The 23,641-nt window shown below is 41.1% G+C and overlaps 1 protein-coding gene across 5 annotated transcripts in view; it reads right to left on the bottom strand.

Moving 5' to 3' along the window:
* The window catches only part of ABCG2 (ATP binding cassette subfamily G member 2 (JR blood group)), a 136,656-nt gene that overhangs the window by 10,531 nt on the left and 102,484 nt on the right, over nucleotides 1–23,641 (bottom strand). For all 5 annotated transcript variants that reach the window (XM_063610254.1, XM_055297034.2, XM_063610255.1 and 2 more), the window contains 5 exons: nucleotides 19,459–19,616; nucleotides 15,589–15,740; nucleotides 12,745–12,846; nucleotides 11,082–11,332; nucleotides 4,926–5,008 (listed from right to left, as the gene is read on the bottom strand). In XM_063610254.1, the coding sequence (XP_063466324.1) occupies nucleotides 4,926–5,008; nucleotides 11,082–11,332; nucleotides 12,745–12,846; nucleotides 15,589–15,740; nucleotides 19,459–19,616 (746 nt within the window). The remainder of the gene's footprint in view (nucleotides 1–4,925; nucleotides 5,009–11,081; nucleotides 11,333–12,744; nucleotides 12,847–15,588; nucleotides 15,741–19,458; nucleotides 19,617–23,641) is intronic.

Genomic DNA, 23,641 nt, shown 5'->3' with positions numbered 1-23,641 from the left:
TTCTCAGTGAAGTAACTGAGATTTAAAAAGGAAAATGTTGGCCGGGCGCAGTGGCTCATGCCTGTAATCTCGGCACTACGGGAGGCCGGGTCGGGAGGATCACGAGGTCAGGAGTTCAAGACCAGCCTAACCAACATGGTGAAACCCTGTCTCTACTAAAAATACAAAAATTAGCCGGGCGTGGTGGCGGGTGCCTGTAGTCCCAGCTACTCAGGAGGCTGAGGCAGGAGAATTGCTTGAACCTTGGACGTGGAGGTTGCAGTGAGCTGAGATCGCGCCACTGCACTCCAGCCTGGGCGACAGAGTGAGACACTGTCTCAAAAAAAAAAAAAAATTAAAAAATAAATAAATAAAAAGGAAAATGCTAAGTTAATCTACACTTTGATACAAATATGAATTTTATGAAAGCATGCCAACATTCCTGAAACACCATAACAAAACATAATTGACAGTAAGGGTGTGAGTTGAAACTGAAAAAGAGGTAAGTGACACATCATTTAAATGGCGTAAAAACAAGAGAATATTTTAAAAAATGCAAACCCAAGTGAACAACACAATTACATTAAAAGAAAAAAAAGAGTCCATAGATACCTAAAGAACAAAGATCTAAGGGAACAGGCTAGGGTCTTTTTTGTTTTATTTTATTTTTAGAGACAGAGTTGCCCTTGGTCACCCAGGCTAGAGTATAGTGGCATGATCATAAACTCACTGCAACTGAGTTGAACTCCTGGCCTCAAGCAATCCTCCCAGCTTGGCCTCCCAAAGTGCTGCAGTTACAAGTGTAAGCCACGGTGCCCAGCCAGAACAGTTTTAAAAGTATGTACATATAATTAAAATGAATGAAAAATAGCCAGGCCTGGTAGACATGCAGTTATCTCACTTTCTGTACACAAATAAACCTAATATCAAGTAAAAAGCTAATTTCAGAACATGGAACATAGCAAAGATTCAATTCAATTTGTTGTCTTAAATCTATCAGTACAGTAATGTTCATAATGACTCTGAAAAAGTAGATAATGGAAACGTTCCTTCCAAATACTAAGATGATTTATTTTAAACACAGCTTTTTCGTATTAAGGAAGTTAATTCATTCTAATTCTTTCAAGGTGGTAATCCACATCTGTTATATCTACTTATTGGTCTGAATATTTTTTTATTTTGATTTTTTAAATTATAAATTGGCATATTATGGTTGTATGTATTTGTGGGGTACCAAGTTATATGATTCATGAATCATAAGTGTGAAATAATTAAATCAAGCTAATTAACACATCCATCGCCTCAAACATTTATTTTCTGTGGTAAAAGAATCTTAAATTTTAGCAATTCTGAAATTTATGTTATTATTTACTGTGTTCACCACATTGTGCAACGTATCTCCAAAGAAAAATCCTCATTCCTCCTGTGTAACTGAGGTTTTCTACCCTTTGACCATCATCTCTCCATTCCCCACACCCCTCTAGCCTCTGGTAACCACCATTCTACTGTCTCTTTCAGTTCCATTGTTTCAGATTCCACATTAAGTGAGATTATGTGACATTTCAGTGCTTAGCTTTCTGCGTTTGGCTTATTTCACTTGGCATAATATTCTCCAATTCCATCCATGTTATTGCAAATGACAAAATTTCTTTTGTTTTTCCATTGTGTATATATACCACATTTTCTTTATCAAATCAGACTCTTAGGGTGATTCCGTATCTTGACTATTGTGAACAATGCTGCGATAAATATGAGGGTGCAGAAATTTCTTCAACAAACTGATTTCACATCTTTGGGGTAAATATCTAGAAGTGAGATGACTGGATCTGAATACTATTTTTAAAGTATACCTTTTCCCTTAATATACACTAATTTGTTTAGCTATCACCACAACTCTGTAAAGCAGTTATTCCAGAGGTAGCTATTAATTCAAAGATGCTTATACTCTACATATGATTAAAACCCAGTTTCTCAGTTAAACGGGTTAGAGAAAGAGCAGAGAGTGCTTTCCTCTCTCAGAGAATTCATCCCCAAAGAAGAGAACTAAACCACTGGCCTCGAGCAGTTTTAAATTATGAAGTACTAATATTCACCGCTGAACAAAACTTTGAGAACCTGTTTCCAGAGATGATGGTGAAACGTTTTTTCCTGATCAATAAATCACTAATCATCCCAGGAGGGATTAAATCATATACACAGGCCACTTTAACATAATCCAAATGCTTATTTAAAAAATGATAGTGGGGTCAATGGGAGGCAGTGGGAGGAAGAACATCAGGAAAAATAGCTAATGCATACTGGGCTTAACACCAAAGTGATGGATTGATAGGTGTAGCAAACCACCATGGCACACGTTTAACTATGTAGCAAACCTGCACATCCTGCACATGTACCCTAGAGCTTTGGGAAAAAAAAAAAAAAAGATAGCAAGCTTAAGTCAAAAGTGCAAATTATGAGCCCAGGAGTTCAAAGCTGCAGTGAGCTATGACTGCACCACTGCACACCAGCCTGGGCAATATTGTGAGATTCTGTTTCAAAAACAAACAAATTAAAACAAGATTAATGACCTATTTCTCCAGAAAACATCTGAAGAAACACCTAAAGTTCTTCTTTATTTCTCTGGATTTTTCTACCAAGAGCTTTAATGGCCAGATTTCTGGTCCTCTTCAAAGTTCCAGTTGAGGACCAGGTTACTCCATGTACTGCATGTCCTTTCCAAATGCTTCCTGCTGCACAATATAAAAGGCCCACAGCCTTTAGATCCTGTGATATATTCTGTTCTGGGTTAAGCAATGGCATCTACACGGCACACAAACCATCAATTACTAGCAAGTCTGGAAATAATCCAGATACCTCAGCCCTCAGGGAAAGTAAAAACATGAACAATGACATCACTCTGGTAAACTGCTGTGTGATAATACTCTCATTGTAGAGTAACACTATCTAATTCCATACACAAGAATTTATTTTACTTGAGTGAGGAATCAACTTTTATGCCTATTCTTTAAAAAATAATCAGCCTTTTCCAGACATCAAAATAGGCTGAACATAAGCGTCTTCAACTTTCCTCAATAGTAAACTGGGGATACTACCATCTACCCGCTCTAAATCACGGGGTGGTCACCTGAGACTATGGACAGCAAGCACCACGGAGCACAGTATCTGCCACAAGTGTTCTCCATACATGAAATAACCAGAACTCTGAGGGCTGTGAAATTCCTGAGTGCTTATGTTCAGAACACAATACAGTCGATAAAAAGTCCCCTCATAAAATGAGGTTTTTAAGGGCCCACTGTGACTGAAACTAGGTAAGGATCACAACACTAACAAAAGTGCTAACCATACAACAGGAAAAGCTGAGTCCCACCCCCATCACACCCCTAAGTCAAACATATATATTTAAAAAGTGACAGAAATTAGCTCACAGGCAACAGAAGAAGAAATGGATCAATTGGACTACATCAAAGTTAAAAATGTTTATGCATCAAAGGACACTATCAATACTGAAAAGACAACCCACAGAGTGGGGAAAAATATTTGCAAATCATGTATCTGATAAGGGATTAATATATCCTCAAAAATATAAAGCACTCCTACAACTCGACAACAAAAAAACAAACAATTCAATTTTAAAATGGGCAAAGGACTTAATAGACATTCTCCAAAGATCCATTGGATCTCTACTATTTAAAAGAGAGAAAAAGAAAAATGTTGGTAAAGATATGGAGAAACTGGAACCCTTGTGCACTGCTGGTAAGAATGTAAAATGGTGCGGCCACTGTGGAAGACGGTACAGTAGTTCCTCAAAAAAAATTAACGGAATTACCATATGACCCAGAAATTCTAATTCTGGGTATATAGCTGAAGAATTGAAAGCAGGAACTAAAATAGTTTTTTTTTGTTTGTTTGTTTTTTTAAGAGACAGGGTCAAACTCTGTCACCCAGGCTGGACTGCAGTATTGCAATCATAGCTCACTGCAAGCTAGAACTCCTGGGCTCAAGCAATCCTCCTACCTCAGCCTCCCAAGTAGCTGGGACTACAGACACATGCCAGCACATCTGGCTGAAAGAGATATTTGTACACCTAGGGAGCACTGTTTACAACAGCCAAAAGGTGAAAGCAACCCAAGTTTCCATCAACAGATGAATGGAAAAACAAAATGTGGTATGTACATACAATGGAATATTATTCAACCTTACAAAGGAAAGAAATCTGACACATGCTACATGAATAAGCCATAAAAACAACATGCTAAAGGAAATAAGTCAGTTACCAAAGAATATCTACTGTATGATTCCACTTATATGAGGGTCTTAGAGTAGTCAAGTTCGGAGACAGAAAGTAGAATGATTGCTGCCAGGAGTTAGGAGAGGCAGATACGAGATGAGAAGTTATTGCTTAATGGGTATAGATATTCCATTTGAGAAGATAAAAAGAATTCTAGAGTTGGATGGTGGTGACAGTTGCATAACAGTGTAAATGTACTTAATGCCACTCAACTGTACATTTAAAAATAATTGGGCCAGGTGGAGTGGCTCACGCCTGTAATCCTAGCACTTTGGGAGGCCAAGGTGGGTGGACCCACCTGAGGTCAGGAGTTCAAAGCCAGTCTGGCCAACAAGGTGCGACCCTGTCTCTACTAAAAATACAAAAATTAGCTGGGCGTGGTGGCGGATGCCTGTAGTCCCAGCTACTTGGGAGGCTGAGGCAGGAGAATTGCTTGAACCCGGGAGGCAGAGATTGCAGTGAGCTGAGATCGTGCCACTGCACTCCAGCCTGGGCAACAGAGCATGACTCTGTCTCAAAAATAAAATGACTCATCCTACCCTCAATAAAAGAATGACATTTACACTATACTTGTCTTAAATTCAAATTGTTAATGGATTTTCATAAGCTTGAAGAAAGTAACAGCATTTTCTTAAAATCAAGATCCAAATTTACTTACCTGTTCTGGATTCCAGTAGAATCATTTTTTAGCCCAAAGTAAATGGCACCTATAACCAGTCCCAGTATGACTGTGACAATGATCTTTTCAAAAAGAAAAATGCAAAAAAAAGGGAAAGAGTTTTAATTAGAGATAAAAACATACACACCATTTATTGGTATAATATATGGTTACATAATCAGATCTCTCCATTAAGATAAACAATGGCTTGGCCAATGTCCCTGGGAGAAAATAAAACAGCATACATTATTTAGACTGCTTCCTAAGTTAAAAATTAAGTTATCTGTGGTTTGGGGAGAGTGGTAGGACACAAAGCACACTACTGAAAAAGCTGGACTTCCTCCCATTGCACCACCCAGCAGTCAGTTCAGGGTCTGCTTCAGGTTACTGAGCTTGTGAATACCACACAGGGTAGCAGAGCAATGCAAGTATGTAGCAAAGCAAAGTCCAAGTGCCTAAGAGTTTTGACCCTGAACTGAACTCTCAACCTTTGTGCCAATGAACATGAGTCATTTTATATTTCAAGAGGTTAAAGTGAAAACAGGATATCTTTATTCTTAACATTAAAAATAAATAAAAATTTTAAAGCACACATTAAAAAAACTCTAACAATGGAATTTTGCACAGTGAGGAAATAGGGGTGAGATGGAGCCCACCTATCCACCCTCTAGGGAGTCCATGCCTGCACTGGAAAAGTGCATTGTCACTGTCACCAAAGTATTCAGCCAGCTTTCTCTGTGCACACTCTGCGTGCTTCCACTACCCATCTCCTGTCACTGCTTCCTCATCGCTTCAGCCAATGCGGCCTATAGCCAATGCTGCAGACCTAAGCTGCCAATTCTTTGCCGTTCTCACCTATCTTCACCACTCAATTGATTTCTATAGCTCCTACGGAGATTGGACAAACACCACTCTTGTTTCTAGGATAAAGAGTCTCTTAAGGACACTTCAATAAGCAAAGGGTTAAGGGTTATGTTATGATATAATTTAACTAAGAAAATCCTACTTATATTTACTCATGAGTTAAATATTAAAAAACAAGAAATGGGCTGGGCGTGGTGGCTCATGCCTGTAATCCCAGCAATTTGGGAGGCCGAGGGGGCAGATTGCCTGAACTCAGGAGTTTGAGACCAGCCTGGGCAACATGGTGAGACTCCGTCTCTACTAAAAAACACACACACAAAAAAATTAGCCAGGCATGGTGGTGTACGCCTGTAGTCCCAGCTACTCAGGAGGCTGAGGCACAAGAATCACTTGAACCCTAGAGGTGGAGGTTGCAGCAAGCCAAGATCGTACCACTGCATTCCAGCCTGGGCGACAGAACCATACTGTCTCAAAAAATAAATTGATAAATAAATAAGAATAAAAAATAAGAAATGGTAATCTAAAGAAGACAAAATATCCTACCATATCTTGGAATCACCAAAATTCAAAAAACAAAATCTCAATACTGCAACAGTCGAGTGGTATCAAGATTTAAAGTAACTGATCAAGGACACTTTTGGCATGAAGCAAACCAAAACAGTACCATGATCTGTGATAACTTGTTTGTGAAGAATCTAGTCTGGAAAGAACATTATTCCAATGTTTCTACTTATGAGTTGTCTTTTAAAATTCACTTAGAAATTTTGGGGGGAAATCCATTATGCTGGCATATTTTCATTACCCTCAGAATATAATTCAACAGACCAAGCTTCCAAAATAAATGCAGATGACTGCATCAACATGCATGCATGCTTGCACGTGCATACAAGAGTCTATGTTTTCATATAGTAAAACTTTTAAGAATATTCAATTCAGGATTTTCTTTTTTTTTTTTTTTTTGAGACGGAGTCTTGCACTGTTGCCCTGGCTGGAGTGCAATGGCGCGATCTCAGCTCACTGCAACCTCCAGCTCCCAGGTTCAAGCGACTCTCCTGCCTCAGCCTCCCAAGCAACTGGGATTACATGCGCCCACCACCAAGCCTGGCTAATTTTTTGTACTTTCAGTAGACACGGGGTTTCACTATGTTGGCCAGGCTGGCCTCGAACTCCTGACCTCGTGATCCACCCGCCTTGGCCTCCCAAAGCACTGGGATTACATGCATGAGCCACCATGCCCGGCCCAGACTGTTCAAACTAAACATTCCACATGCTTTGTCAAGTTTTCATTCAAACTTGTTATCTTATACTAACACTGAGTATTATGATTAAGATGTTTCCTAAAAGTTTCAAAGTTCTGAAAATGTTTTCAAAGTCAGCTTTCAAACATATTGACAAAATAATCAATCCCGTAACCTTGGCATGCTTGTATAAGGTGTGTCTGTGTTATTCTTTCTGGCATTAAAGAAAGGAAAACAAACAGGCAAACTAAACAATGCACGATGGAGTGCACAGACCCCATCTGCTTCCAAGGTGAGCTGTTCAGAAAACCCTTGGCACCTTAAATGAACATGCAATCTTCTCATACAGATAATCCATTCATTCTAAGATTTTCCAAATACAACTTTTGGAAGATGCATTATCAGAGGCCAAGTTTGAATCATGTAAAGAAATAACTAGTTCAAGCCAAAGTGCAGCTATAAAGCAACAGATACAAGATTTATCAGTAGAGAGTCACAAAACATTTTAACAACTCAATTTTCAAGAACTCAGAATTAAAACAACATACACAATCATAAACCCTGAACCAGGAATCATTAAGCTATAGCCCACAGGTCAAATAGGGCCAGCCACCTATCTTTATTCACCTATGAGCTAAGAATGGCTTTTTACTTTATTTTTTATTATTTTTTAGAGACAAAGTCTCACTTTGTCACTCAGGCTGGAGTGCAGTGGTGTAATCATAGCTCACTGCAGCCTCAAACTTCTGGTCTCAAGCAATCCTCCCACCTCAGCCTTTTGAGTAGCTAGGACTACCGACATGCACCACCACACTTAGCTCATTTTATTAATCATTGAATAAAAAGTCAAGAATAATAATATTTCTCATATTTTTTATATAAATATATATTTATATTTATATATATATAAAATTTATATAAAATTCAAATTTCAGTGCCCATGTATAATGTTTTATTGGAATAAAATGAAAGTTACCTTTTTTTTTTAAGATAGGGTCTTGGCCGGGCACGGTGGCTCACGTCTGTAATCCCAGCACTGTGGGGGGCTGAAGCGGGTGGACCCACCTGAGGTCAGGAGTTCAAAGCCAGTCTGGCCAACACAGTGCGACCCTGTCTCTACTAAAAATACAAAAATTAGCTGGGCATGGTGGGGGGTGCCTGTAGTCCCAGCTACTCAGGATGCTGAGGCAGGAGAATTGCTTGAACCCGGGAGGCGGAGGTTACAGTGAGCCGACACCGCACCACTGCACTCCAGCCTGGGCGACAGAGCATGACGCTGTCTCAAAAAAAAAAAAAAAAAAAAAAAAAAAAAGATAGAGTCTTGCTTTATTGCCCAAGCTGTTCTCACACTCTTGGCCTCAAGCATCCTTCTGCCTTGGTCTCCCAAAGTGCTGGGATTATAGGCATGAACCACTGCACCTAGCCGGCCTTTCATTTATTATTGGAATACTGCCATGTTCGTTTATTCATGTTATTAGCTTGGCTGCTTTCACACTAAAACAGCAGAGCTGACTACCTGAGACAAAGACCACTTGGTCTGCAAAGCCTAAAATATTTACTACCTGATCCTTTACAAGAAAAAAAAAAAATTGCCTACTCCTGCCCTAAGCTAATATTCCAGTTTTTCACAAATCTAAACAAAACTTGTCCTGCTAAGCAGATGCTCAGGGAGATGCAAGGTTCTATTCTTAATCTAAGAGACTGCCACTGCTCTGAACATGGCTGGAATTCCTTTTGTGAAAGTGAGTTCACGATGAGGCAGGGAAGCTAAACCTAGAGGCACTAGGCCAGGTGTTAGCATTGGAAGGAAGCCTAGTATCAAAACATGCAGAATCTCAGTGTGTGAAAAACAGCTGTATGTTCTAATTATGCCCTCTCCAGTATTACCACATAGGTGATTTGGACAAGACATTTATAAACCATTTTTTGAAGCAAGATAATTTAAGTTATTTTCCAAGTAAGAAAAATCTAATGCATACATCACACTAAAAGAGCAATTCATTACATCATTTCACTGTTGACAATAAGTAACCCAGGTTGATCCTACCAGACTGATTTCCAAATGACATCAAATCTATGCTCAAAGAATAAAATTTTACCCTTAATTGATGGTATACAAAAGTGCCAATGTTCTGACAGAAACACCAAATTATAAGTACCAAAAACATTTGGAGCCATTAGTATGGCTCAACTAGGGATACAAGCGCTTAGATATATTTATATATATACTTAATTAGCAGTATGGCTATACATACATATATGTGGCTATACATATATACATATATATACATAATTATCAGTATGGCTCAACTAGGAATACAAGCTCTTACATGTATTTTTATATATACTTAAGTATGGAAATTATCATGCACAAGTTTAAACGTCAGTAATATTTTACTAGAGCCAACAATGTGCCATCTTTTAGTACTCAACAGAAACTCAATATTGTTAATAAAAATAACAGCCCCAAAATAACCAGCTAAATTGACTTCTTTGAAGAATGGACCAATGAATTGGGAGTACTAATGTTTTGGGTGACAGAGGGGTTAAGAATAACAGAAAAGGCCAGGCATGGTGGCTCACACCTGTGATCCCAGCACTTTGGTAGGCCAAGGCAGGAGGATCGCTTAAGCCCAGGAGATCCAGACCAGGACAACATAGTGAGACCCTGTTTCTACAAAAAATTAAAAAATCAGCCGGGTGTTGTGGTGCACGCCTGTAGTCACAGCTACTTGGGAAGCTGAAGTGTGAGGATCGCTTGAGCCAAGAGTTTGGGGTTGCAGTGAGCTATGATTGCACCACTGCACTCCAGCATGAGTGACAGAGTGAGACCCAATCTCTAAAAAAAAAAATGTTTAAAGAAAAGAATAACAAAAACCATAAGGAGTAATAATCACCAACTATCACAGAGCCAACCAAGGAATAAAGAAACATTATCTCATTTTGATTAACAGAAAGTTAATCTAACAATGAATAGCCTTGTTCTGTGAACTCAAATTTGCTTACTACGTTTGTATCACCTGTAAACTGTCTAAAGAAGGTAAATGATAAGGAACAGCACTTTGCACACAGGCTCTTCCCTTGGAGTGGACAGCACATACTCCCTTCAGGTGTATTCAGTGACAGCAGGTGAGGGTTTCCCTGATCACCTGATTCCAACTGCAAATCAACCTTCTTCTCCCTACTTCTCTCTCTTCCTCCCCTTTCTCCACCTCTCCTCTGCTTAAACTTTCCCCATAGTTTCTTCTACCATCTAACATGTTATCTATTTAATTTCTTTATTATTTATCATACCTGTCTTCCTCAGAAAATTAGCTCCATGAGCAGAGTTTTATTTTTGCCCATTTTGTTCACTACTGAATTTACATCCCTAAAGCACAGCACAGGCCCTACAAGAACATGATGAATGAATCAGTGAACAAAAGTGAACAGCTACCAGAAAACTCCAAAATTGGCTGACATGTCTTTCACAATTTCCCAAAAAAAAAACATTTTTATACTCAGATTATTCATTACAGCTTGTCTAAATCAACAAAAATTCTGAGTTAGGTAGTCTAAGAAACCACTAAAAAAAAGAAGCTGGCAAGATGTGGTGGCTCACACCTGTAATCCTAGCACTTTGGGAGACTGAGACAGGAGAATCACTTGAACCCACGAGTTCAAGACCAGCCTGGGCAACACAGCGAAACCCCGTCTCTACACAAAACACAAAAATTAGCTGGACATGGTGGGACACGCCTGTAGTCTCAGCTATTCAAGAGGCTGAGGTGTGAGGATCACTTGAGCCCAGGGAGGTCAGGGCTGCAGTGAGCTGAGTCCATGCCACTACACTCTAGCCTGGGCAACAGAGTGAGACTGTCTCAAAAAAAGGGAAGCTTTCCAAAAGTAAAACTTAATTGTCCTTTATTTGTTCTGCTGACTGGTTCTATATCCCAGGTGGAGTGAAGATAACAAATAACTGGAAGGGTGGGTAGAAGATAAACATATCCTGAAGCAGGTGACAACAGAACCACATTGTTCCCATTTGAGTATTTCAAAAGAATCTGCTGGTTACCTGAGCTATAGAGGCCTGGGGATTACCCAGCAAGTTTTTGAATGAACGCTTGGAAACCCATCTGAGTTGATGACAGAAGGAGGTGGTGTAGCTGATCTCCTTGAAGACTGTGATCTTCTTCTTCTTCTCACTCCCGTAAAGTTGATGTAATTCAGCTTTTGTCTCTTTGTAGAAGGAGGAGTTGACGTAAATCTCCGCTAATTTTTCTATGAGTGGCTTATCCCGCTTGGAAGGCTCTATGATCTCCGTGGCTTTGCCATCAGTGGATAAAAAGGAAACATGAACAAGATAACAACAAATTTAGCCCATTTTTTCTGTGACCCCTTTCTTGGATGCTTCCCTAACACCTTCATTCTAAAGCTTTAGAAAGAAAAAATAGGCCAGGCACGGTGGCTCATGCCTGTAATCTCAGCACTTTGGGAGGCTGAGGCAGGTGGATTACGAGGTCAGGAGTTCGAGACCAGCCTGACCAACATGGTGAAACCCCGTCTCTCTAAAAATACAAAAAAAATTAGCCTGGCCTGGTGGTGCGCGCCTGTAATCCCAGCCACTCAGGAAACTGAGGCAAGAGAATCTCTTGAACCAGGGAGGTGGAGGTTGCAGTGAGCTGAGATCACACCACTGCACTCCAGCCTGTGCAAGAGAGCAAGACTCCATCTCAAAAAAGAAAAAATAGAAATAAAAAATTATTAGCTCTGTCATTAGAAAAGTATAACAGGCCAGGCACAGTGGCTCACTCCTGTAATCCCAGTATTTTGCAGGGCAGAGGCAGGAGGATCATGCGAGGCCAGGAATTCAAGACCAGCCTGAGCAATGAAACGAGACCCTGTCTCTATAAAAATAAATAAAGTAAGTAACAAATTAAAATATATATTTAAAAAGAGAAAAAGAAAAGTACAGAGAAATAGCCTGTTTATTGCCATAGTCTTATGAATACAGCAAACAAACTGACGTTTTCCTATTTGACCTTAATTCTTTTAAAATAGACTTCTTACCATATAGTTCTATTTCTTAATATAAAATTCTGGTCGTGGCCAGGGGCAGTGGCTCACACCTGTAATCCCAACACTTTGGGAGGCCAAGGTGGGAGGATCACTTGAGGTCAGCAGTTTGAAACCAGCCTGGCCAACATAGTGAAACTCCGTCTTTACTAAATATACAAAAATTAGCCGGGCGTGGTGGCACAGGCCTGTAATTCTAGTTGCTCAGGAAGCTGAGGCAGGAGAATGGCTTGAACCTGGGAGGCGGAGGGTTCAGTGAGCTGAGATAGTGCCATTGCACTCCAGCCTGGGTGACAAGAGCTAGATGGCGTCTCAAAAAAAAAAAAAAAAAAAAAAAAAAAAAAAAAAATCTGGTTGTTGCTTCCTACTATATGCAAATGCATACATTGCCAAGTTTCTTATTTTAAAAACACTATATAAACAGTGAGCATTTTTTACAATGTTAACTCCTCTTGGAACTGACACCATCATATAAATTCTCATTTATAAATTAAATCAAAAACACCAACAGCACTCACAGACAACAAAATATTTGTGTTGACTGGTATCAGAAGACTGCATTAACAGAAATTCACAAGGCCACATTTTAATTAGCCACCACATTGCTAAACTTCAGCCAATTCAATTAGGCAAAAATCTGGGACTGTAACAGATTCATATACCTTTAAAGTCTTCTTCTCTGTTTAATGCCACAGCAGTGGAATCTCCATTAATGATGTCCAAGAAGAAGTCTGCAGGGTTATTATAGGCCTCACAGTGATAACCTATGAAAGAAGGCAGCCCAAAAACACAAACTTGATGGTCTTGGAAAATAAACAGAACTCACTTTCAGAGGGTGAGGGAGGTGAGGCTAGAGAAGACAGAATCTAATGACTTCTCCTTAACTTTCTCTCTTCTTCCCACATATTTTTACCCTTGCTTTTTATATATTCAATCACACACTCTCTCTCTCTCTCTCTATATATATATATATATATTTTATATAATATATGGTCTCTCTATATATATTATATATATATAAATTTTTTTTTTTTTTGAGACAGGGTCTCTCTCTGTCACCCAGGCTGGAATGTGGTGGGGCAATTTGGTTCACTGAAACCTCTGCCTCCCTAGTTCAAGTGATTCTCCTGCCTCAGCCTCCCAAGTAGCTGGGATTAGAAGCATGCATGACCACATCCAGCTAATTTTTGCATTTTCAGTAGAGACACAGTTTTGCCATGTTGGCCAGGCTGGTCTCGAACTCCTGGCCTCAAGTGATCCACCCGCCTTGGCCTCCCAAAGTGCTGGCATTACAAGCATGAGCCACTGTGCCCAGCCTATCACACAATATTTCAGCAATTCTTTGTCTCTGGGCCAAAAGAAAAGAAAAGAAAAGACTCCAAGCCAACCTTGGATTTGCAGGGCATTTTGCATTAGTGCTTGGTCCTTACCTATCATAATTCATGAGATCTGAAATAGCTATCAGTACGCTCTGGTGCTTAATAGTACTTCCTCAAAAATCTAAATATAGACCCAAGAAAAAAATACCAAAAGCCCAGGTGTGTTCTGCTCTCTGAGTTCACCAACAGAATGCAAGAATGATAGAACCCACATTAGCAATGACTGCTTCCCACATACTAAATTCAGAGGTCCAGGGCTGGGTGCAGTGGCTCATATCTGTAATCCTAGCACTTCGGGAGGCCGAGACCAGCAAACTACTTGAGCCCAGGACTTCGAGACCAACCTAGCCAACATGGCAAAACCCCATCTCTACTAAAAACACAAAAATTAGCCAGGTGCATTGGCTTATCACTATAATCCCAGCTACTAAGGAGGCTGAGGCACAAGAATCGCTTGAACCTGGTAGGCGGAGGTTGCAGTGAGCTCTGAAAGCACCACTGCACTCCAGCCTGGGTGACAGAGTGAGACCCTGTCTCAAAGGTAAATTAATTAATTAATTAATTCAGAAATCCAAATCAACTGCTGTGCTGCTATAATTCCAAATGGAGAACAAATCCCCTGAGCAGTATTCTCGATAGAACATGGCCACCACAGCACACCTGAACCATTCAGCTTTGGATGATGAGATCGTCTGAACTCAGCGTGGCCTGAAGTCTGACTCTTAGTTCATCCCCTTTATTAAAACCTAATTAAGAAACATGGCCAATGAATATCTAAAATTATATTTAGGATCATAGGGAATCATTTATAATCATATCCAAATATCTCTAAAATGAGGCAGACTGCACAAGCCATTAAAAAAAAATCGCACGTTTCTATCTAAAATTTTAAAAATCACACATTTCAATTTGAAATAAAAAGAACCATGCTGTCCAAGATTGTTAGAAATTTTGGCCCATCTAAGTCAGGTTTAGGACTAACCACTCTATTGACCGATACCCACTCAAGGGCTAAAGCTGCAATCTACAGTTACCAGAAAATTAAGTAGTGTCTGCCGGGCGCAGTGGCTCACACCTGTAATCCCAACACTTTGGGAGGCCACGGCAGATGGCTTTAGCTCAGGAGTTTGAGACCATCCTGGGCAACATGGCAAGACCCCGACTCTACAAAAAATACAAAAATTAGCTAGCCATGGTGGCATGTGTCTATAGTCCCAGCTGCTTGGGTGAGGTGGGAGGATGGCTTGAGCCCAGGGGGTTGAGGCTGCAATGAGTCAAGATTGTGCCACTGCACTCCAGCCTGGGTGACAGAGTGAGATCCTATCTCAAAAGAAAAAAAAAAAAAAAACCTTAAATAAAATTCACTGGGTGCAGTGGCTCACACCTATAATCCCAGCACGTTGGGAGGCCAAGGCAGCAGATCACAAGGTCAAGAGATCAAGACCATCCTGGCTAACACGGTGAAACCCTGTCTCCACTAAAAAAAATACAAAAAAATTAGCCAGGGGTGGTGGTGGGCGCCTGCAGTCCCAGCTACTCAGGAGGCTGAGGCAGGAGAATGGCGTGAACCTGAGAGGTGGAGCTTGCAGTGAGCCAAGATCATGTCACTGCACTCCAGCCTGGGTGACAGAGCAAGATTCCATCTCAAAAATAAAAATAAAAACAAATAAAATTAAGTAGCATCTCCATGAGTGCTCATCAAGGCAGATCAACATCATGTGCAAGGGGAAAAAATTATAAGGCCTCATCTGTTATATGGTCAAGAAGATAATCATATTAGGCCTTTCCAAAAATGTTCAAGTGACAGAATAAATGGCTATAAGGCCAACATATTAATTACTGAGCTTTTAAGAAATGGTCACTATAACTAGGAAGCAGAATATAGGCCCAGTAGAAATACACACATGCATGCACATTCAAATAAGACAAGAAAGATACCTAAATAACAAGCTGGTGCTACAAAAATGAAGAAAAATACTAGCACCAAACGGTACAAACACATTTTGAAGTGATAGATTCTCATGGTATGTCTACCCAAAGACCAAACAGCACTCCTGCAGAACCACTTTCCTCTCCTTCAGGATTCTATTAATGAAGGGTTTTACAGCATAAAAAAGTCAACCATACCAGCTGATTCAAAGTATCCCAAGGCCTCCTGAGCAGGCCCATGGAACATAAGTCTTCCTGAGGCCAATAAGGTGAGGCTATCAAACAACTTGAAGATGGAATATCGAGGCTGATGAATGGAGAAGATGATTGTTCGTCCCTGCTTAGACATCCTAAGTTAAAAGTGAGACAATAATGAGTCATTAAATATCTAAAACTTGTATTTCTCGGTAAAATACTCTATTCTTGCCTTTAGATTGTTTGCTTCTAGTTCAACTTGACTTTGTCTTATTAACTTTTCATCTCATATTATTTAGCTATAGTTAGGAAACCTAAATTCTATGCTTTTATTAAAACAGAATAGGAATTTTCAGTGTGTTGTATTGACAATCTAGAATCAACTAGAATAGTTATTAAAAATGCAGATTCTAGGACAGTCTTCCCAGACATTGAATTAGAATCTCTGGGAGTAGGTCTAGGGAATCCATATTTTAAGAAGCAACCCAGGTAATCTGCAAGTATTTACAAGTTTGAGCACAAACTGTGGACTACATATTAAACCAATGGTCATATATCTCATTCTGACTTATCATTTAGGTCTTCTGGCTCTTTAGAAATTGGTTTTTACTCTTCTGCCCTAATAATGCAATTAACATAACTGAGTACTTACTGTGTCTTTGCTAAATACTTTAGAGATAACTTCATTTCAATTTTCACAATATTGTTATGAGGCAGTTCCAATATTATTATTATTACCCTCATTTTATAAATATGCTTTAAAGGATCAAGCAACTGGCCAACGGATCACAGTTAGTAAGAGGCAAGGCTGGGATTTAATCTCTGGTCTAAGTCCATGACCAAAATAGTGCTAAAGTACCTTTTCACAGGAGTTATGACTTACAGGTTGATAAGGTTTGGCTGTGTGCCCACCCCAATCTCACCTTCAATTGTAACAATCCCCACATATCAAGGGTGGGGCGAGGTGGAGATAATTGAATCACGGGGTCAGTTCCCCCATACTGTTCTCGTGGTACTGAAAAAGTCACACAAGATCTGATGCTTTTATAAATGGGAGTTCCCCTGTACAAGCTCTCTTGCCTGCTGCCATGTACAACATGCCTTTTCTTCTTCCTTGCCTTCCGTGAAAATTGTGAGATCTCCCCAGCCATGTGCAACTGTAAGTCCATGAAACTTCTTTCCTTATAAATTACCGAGTGTCAGGTATGTCTTTATTAGCAGTGTGAGAACAAACTAATACAATAAATTGGTACTGGTAGAGCAGGATGCTGCTGTAAGATACCCAAAAATCTGGAAGCCACTTTGGAACTGGGTAACAGGAAGAGGTTGGAACAGTTTGGAGGGCTAAGAAGACAGGAAGATGTGGGAAAGTCTGGAACCTCCTAGAGACTTCTTGAATGGATTTGTCCAAAATGCTGATAGTAATATGGACAATGAAGTCCAGGTTGAGGTGGTCTAAGATGGAGATGAGGAACTTGTTGGGAACTGGAATAAAAGTGACTCTTGCTATGTTTTAGCAAAGAGACTGGTGGCATTTTGCTCCTGCCCTAGAGATTTGTGGAACTATGAACTTGAGAGAGATGATTTAGAGCATCTGTTGGAAGAAATTTCTAAGAAACAAAGCATTCAAGAGGTGACTCAGGTGCTGTTAAAAGCATTCAGTTTTATTCATTCACAAAGATATGGTTTGAAATTGGAACTTATGTTTAAAAGGGAAACAGAGCATACAAGCTCAGAAAATTTGCAGGCTGATGATGTGATAAAAAAGAAAAACCCATTTTCTGAGGAGAAATTCAAGCCTGCTACAGAAATTTGCATAAGTAATAGGGAGCCAAATGTTAATCACCAAGACAATGGGGAAAATGTCTCCAGGGAATGTCAGAGGTCTTTACAGCAGCTCCTCCCATCACAGGCCCAGAGGCCTAGGAGGAAAAAATGGTTTCCCAGGCCAGGCCCAGAGCCTTGCTGCTTCGTGCAGTCTCGAGACTTGGTACCCTATGTTCCAGGCATGGTTAAATGGGACAAACAGAGAGTTCAGGCTGTTGTTTCACAGGATGCAAGCCCCAAGCCTTGGTGGCTTCCATGTGGTGTTAGGCCTGCCCTTCGCCTAGATTTCAGAGGATGTATGGAAATACATGGATGTCCAGGCAAAAGTCAACTTCAGAGGTGGAGCTCTCATGGAGAACCTCTGCTAGGGCAGTGCAAATGGGAAATATGGGGTGGGAGCCCCTACACAGGGCTCCCACTGGGGCACTGCTTAGTGGAGCAGTGAGAAGAGGGCCATCATCCTTAAGACCCCAGAATGGTAGATCCACCAACAGCTTGAACTGTGCATCTGGAAAAGCCACAGACACTCAATACCAGCCTGTGAAAGCAGCCACAAGAGGGGCTGTACCCTGCAAATCCACAAGGCCAAAGCCTCCCAAGGCCCTGGGAGCCCACCTCTTGCATCAGTTTGACTTGGACGTGAGATATGGAATCAAAGAAGATAATTTCAGAGCTTTAAGATTTGACTGTCCCTTTGGATTTCGGACTTGCGTGGGACCTGTAGCCCCTTCATTTTGGCCAATTTCTCCCATTTGGAACAGGTGTATTTACCCAATGCCTGTACTTCTATTGTATCTAGGAAGTTACTAACTTGCTTTTGATTTTACAGGCTCATAGGTGGATGGAACTTGCCCTGTCTCAGATGAGACTTTAGAATGTGAACTTTTGAGTTAATGATGAAATGAGTTAAGACTTTGGGAGACTGTTGGGAAGACATGATTGATTTTAAAATGTGAAGACATGAGATTTGGGAGGGAGGGGCCAAGGGCAGAATGATATGTGTCCCCACCCAAATCTCACCTTGAATTGTAATAATATTTGTAATAATTATAATAACAATACACAGGTAGAAGAAGGGCCAAAATCACTGTTCAAAACTGTTACTATTCAAAATATTTTATGTGAAGAGTCACTTCAATTTTAACATTTTCTAAGAACCTACTGTATGCTACCAGTGTATACAAAGACATTCTGCCTCAAAGAGGATCAGGCCAGTAGGTCAACAATTTCAGTACAATATGAAATAGAAGAAGCTAAGGATTCCTCATAAGCAAAATGGGAGACTCACAACCCAGTCTGAAGATGATATAAGTAGAGTAAAAAGGCCCAACAGGAGGAAGCTAAGAAGAAAAAGTACTGAAGGTGGAAGAATAAGATGAAAAAGGTGTGAAATAAAAAGGTTTACTTAGAAAACTACAAAATGTTCAGTGTTATAGAGCAGAGAGAGAGAGAAAAAACGTGTATGTGTGTGTCTGTTGGTATTGAATAAAGAAGCTAAAGAGACAGCAGCAAAACAGGCCCAACCCCCCTACACCCTCATCACAGCCATCCTTCCCTACATTCTTACCTGCTTTGTTTTTCTTGATAATGCTTTTCGTTTGTTAACTGACCTTCCCACCAACAGAAGAGGAAGAAATTATTTTGATCATTTCTGAACCCCCTGCCCCAAGAATATCTGGGACATAGTAGTGATAAGATATTTTTTTTTTTTTTTTTTTTTTTTTTTTTTTTTTGAGACGGAGTCTTGCTTTTTCACCCAGGCTGGAGTGCAGTGGCGCGATCTCGGCTCACTGCAAGCGCTGCCTCCCGGGTTCACGCCATTCTCCTGCCTCAGCCTCTCCGAGTAGCTGGGACTACAGGCGCCCGCCACCACGCCCGGCTAATTTTTTGTATTTTTAGTAGAGACGGGGTTTCACCGTGGTCTCGATCTCCTGACCTCGTGATCCGCCCGCCTCGGCCTCCCAAAGTGCTGGGATTACAAGCGTGAGCCACCGCGCCCGGCAAGATAAGATATTAACTAAAGAATAATGTTCCCATAGCATTTACCTTTTCAGGAGCAAAAGGACAGCATTTGCTGTGCTTGAGTCTAAGCCAGTTGTAGGCTCATCCAAGAACAAGATGGAAGGATCAGTGATAAGCTCCATTCCTATACTAGTCCTTTTTCTTTCTCCTCCAGACACACCACGGATAAACTGAGTTCCAACCTAAATCACAAATAATATAATTGTCAATGATAACAACCAGTCATTATCGTTTGGTGAGCTCCTAACATGTGCCAGTCCTGTAAGAGACACTTTATCTCATTAAGTTCATTTATTCTGAACAGCAAATAAGTGGATACCTGGTAGAAAAAGTAGGTATCTCTTTTATCAGATGAGTAAACTTAGGTTCAGGTCACAGCTGGTCAGTAACTAAGCCTGATACAAAGCACCTCCTTGGGTGAGGCTACGCCTCACCCAGGAAGCACGAGGGGTGGGGGAAGTCCCTCCCCTAGCCAAGGGAAGTCATGAGGGACTGTGCCACGAGGGATGGTGTATTCTAGCCCACATACTGCACTTTTCCTATGGTATTAACAACCCGCAAACCAGGAGATTCCCATGGGTGCCTACACCACCAGGGCCCTGGGTTTCAAGCGCAAAACTGGGTGGCCATTTGGGCAGACACCGAGATAGCTGCAGGAGTTTTTTCATACCCCAGTGGTGCCTGGAATGCCAGCAAGACAAAACTTTTCACCCCCCTGGAAAAGGGGCTGAAGCCAGGGAGCCAAGTGGTCTAGCCTAGCTCAGCAGATCCCAGCCCCACAGAGCCCAGCAAGCTAAGATCCACTGGCTTGAAATTCTTACTGCCAGCACAGCAATCTAAAGTCAACCTGGGAAGCTTGAGCTTGGTGGGGGGAGGGGAGTCCACCATTACTGAGGCTTGCGTAGGCCCTCACAGTGTAAACAAAGCCGCTGGGAAATTCAAACTGGGTGGAGCCGACCACAGCTTGGCAAAGCCACTGTAGCCAGACTGCCTCTCTAGATTCCTCCTCTCTATGCAGGGCATCTCTGAAAGAAAGGCAGCAGCCCCAGTCAGGGGTGTATAGATAAAACTCCCACCTCCCTGGGACAGAGCAGCTGAGGTAAGGGGAGGCTGTGGGCACACTTCAGCAGACTTTAATGTTCCTGCCTGCCAGCTCTGAAGAGAGCAGTGAATCTCCCAGCACAGCACTAGAGCTCTGCTAAGGGACGAATTGCCTCCTCAAGTGGGTCCTTGACCCCTGTGCCTCCTGATTGGGAGACACCTCCCAGCAGGGGTCGACAGACACTTCATACAGGAGAGTTCCAGCTGGCACCTGGTGGGTGCTCCTCTGGGAACAAAGCTTCCAGAGGAAAAAAATAGGCAGCAACCTTTGGGGTATCTTTGCTGTTCTACAGCCTCTGCTAGTGATACCCAGGCAAACAGGGTCTGGAGTGGACCTGCAGCAAACTCCAGCAGACCTGCAGCAGAGAGGCCTGACTGTTAAAAGGAAAACTAACAAACAGAAAGGAATAGCATCAACATCAACAAAAAGGACATCCACACCAAAACCCCATCCAAAGGTCACCAGCATCAAAGACCAAAGATAGATAAATCCATGAAGATGAGGAAAAACCTGTGCAAAAAGGCAGAATGCCTCTTCTCCTCCAAAGGATCACAACTCCTCACCAGCAAGGGAACAAAACTGGATGGAGAATGAGTTTGATGAATACACAGAAGTAGGCTTCAGAAGGTGGGTAATAACACACTCCTCTGACCTAAAGGTGCATATTCTAACCCAATGCAAGGAAGCTGAGAACACTGAAAAAAGGAGAGAGGAATTGCTAACTAGAAAAGCCAGTTTAGAGAAGAACATAAATGACCTGATGAAGCTGAAAAACACAGCACGAGAACTTTGTGAAGCAAACACAAGTATCAATAGCCGAATCAATCAAGCGGAAGAAAAGATATAAGAGACTGAAGATCAACTTAATGAAATAAAGCATGAAGACAAGATTAGAGAAAAAAGAATGAAAAGGAACAAACAAAGCCTCCAAGAAATATGGGACTATGTGAAAGGACAAAACATACGTTTTATTGGTGTACCTGAAAGTGACAGGGAGAATGGAACCAAGTTGGAAAACACTCTTCAGGATATTATCCAGAAGAACTTCCCCAACCTAGCAAGACGGCCAACATTCTAATTCAGGAAATACAGAGAACACCACAAAGATACTCCTCAAGAAGAGCAACCCCAAGACACATAATCATCAGATTCATGAAGGTTGAAATGAAGGAAAAAATGTTAAGGGCAGCCAGAGAGAAATGTTGTGTTACCAACAAAGGGAAGCCCATCAGACTAACAGCAGATCTCTCTGCAGAAACCTTATAAGTCAGAAGGGAGTGGGGACCAATATTCAAAATTCTTAAAGAAAAGAATTTTTCACCCAGAATTTCATATCCAGCCAAACTAAGCTTCATAAGTGAAGGAGAAATAAATTCCTTTACAGACAAGCAAGTGCTGAGGGATTCTGTCACCACTAGGCCTGCCTTTCAAGAGCTCCTCAAGGAAGCGCTAAATATAGGAAGGAAAAACTGGTACCAGTGACTGCAAAAACATACCAAATTGTAAAGACCATCAACACTATGAAGAAACTGCATCAATTAATGGGCAAAATAGCCAGCTAACATCATAATGACAGGATCAAATTCACACATAACAATATTAACCTGAAATGTAAACGGGCTAAATGCCCCAGTTAAAAGACACAGACTAGCAAATTGGATAAAGAGTCAAGACCCATCGGTGTACTGTATTCAGGAGACCCATCTCACATGAAAGATACACATAGGCTCAAAATAAAGAGATGGAGGAAGATCTACCAAGCAAATGGAAAGCAAAAAAAAGCAGGGGTTGCAATCCCAGTCTCTGATAAAACAGACTTTAAACCAACAAAGATCAAAAAAGACAAAGAAGAGCATTACATAATGGTAAAGAGATCAATGCAACAAGAAGAGCTAACTATCTAAAATCTAAATGCACCTAATACAGGAGCACACAGATTCATAAAGCAAGTCCTTAGAGACCTACAAGGAGACTTAAGACTCCCACACAATAACAGTGGGAAAATTTAACACCCCACTGTCAATATTAGACAGATCATTGAGATAGAAAATTAACAAGGATATTCGGGACTTGAACTCAGCTCTGGACCAAGTGAACCTAATAGACACCTACAGAACTCTCCACCCCAAAGCAATAGAATATACATTCTTCTCAGCACCACATAGCACTTATTCTAAAATTAATCACATAATTGGAAGTAAAACACTCCTCATCACATGCAGAAGAACGGAAATCATAACCAACAGTCTGTCAGACCACAGTGCAATCAAATTAGAACTCAGGATTAAGAAACTCACTCAAGGCCAGGCGCGGTGGCTCATGCCTGTAATCCCACCACTTCGGAAGGCTGAGGCGGGTGGATCTTAAAGTCAGGAGATCAAGACCATCCTGGCTAACACAGTGAAACCCTGTCTCTACTAAAAATACAAAAAATTAGCTGGGCATGGTGGCGTGCACCTGTAGTCCCAGCTACTCGGGAGACTGAGGCAGGAGAATGGCATGAACCTGGGAGGCTGAACTTGCAGTGAGCCAAGATCGTGCCACTGCATTCAAGCCTGGGCGACAGAGCGAGACTCTGTCTCAATTAAAAAACTCACTCAAAACTGAACAACTATGGCTGGGCGAGGTGGCTCATGCCTGTAATCCCAGCCCTTTGGGAGGCTGAGGCGGGTGGATCATGAGGTCAGGAGATCAAGACCATCCTGGCTAATGCAGTGAAATGCCATCTCTACTAAAAATACAAAAAATTAGCTGGGCGGAGTGGCGGGAGCCTGTAGTCCCAGCTACTCAGGAGGCTGAGGCAGGAGAATGGCATGAACCCAGGAAGCGGAGCTTGCAGTGAGCTGAGATTGCGCCACTGCACTCCATCCTGGGCAACAGAATGAGACTCTGTCTCAAAAAAAAAAAAAACTGTAGAACTACATGGAAACTGAACAACCTGCTCTTGAATGACTACAGGGTAAATAATGAAATGAAGGCAGAAATAAATAAATTCCTTGAAACTAATGAGAACAAAGACACAATGTACTAGAATCTCTGGGACATAACTAAAGTAATGTTTAGAGGGAAATTTATAGCACTAAATGCCCACAGGAGAAAGTGAGA

Source organism: Symphalangus syndactylus, chromosome 10, assembly GCF_028878055.3.
Source record: "Symphalangus syndactylus isolate Jambi chromosome 10, NHGRI_mSymSyn1-v2.1_pri, whole genome shotgun sequence".
Classification (NCBI taxonomy): Eukaryota; Metazoa; Chordata; class Mammalia; order Primates; family Hylobatidae; genus Symphalangus; species Symphalangus syndactylus.
Note: the sequence above shows the minus strand (reverse complement) of the source record. Positions and strands in the feature narration are given on the sequence as shown.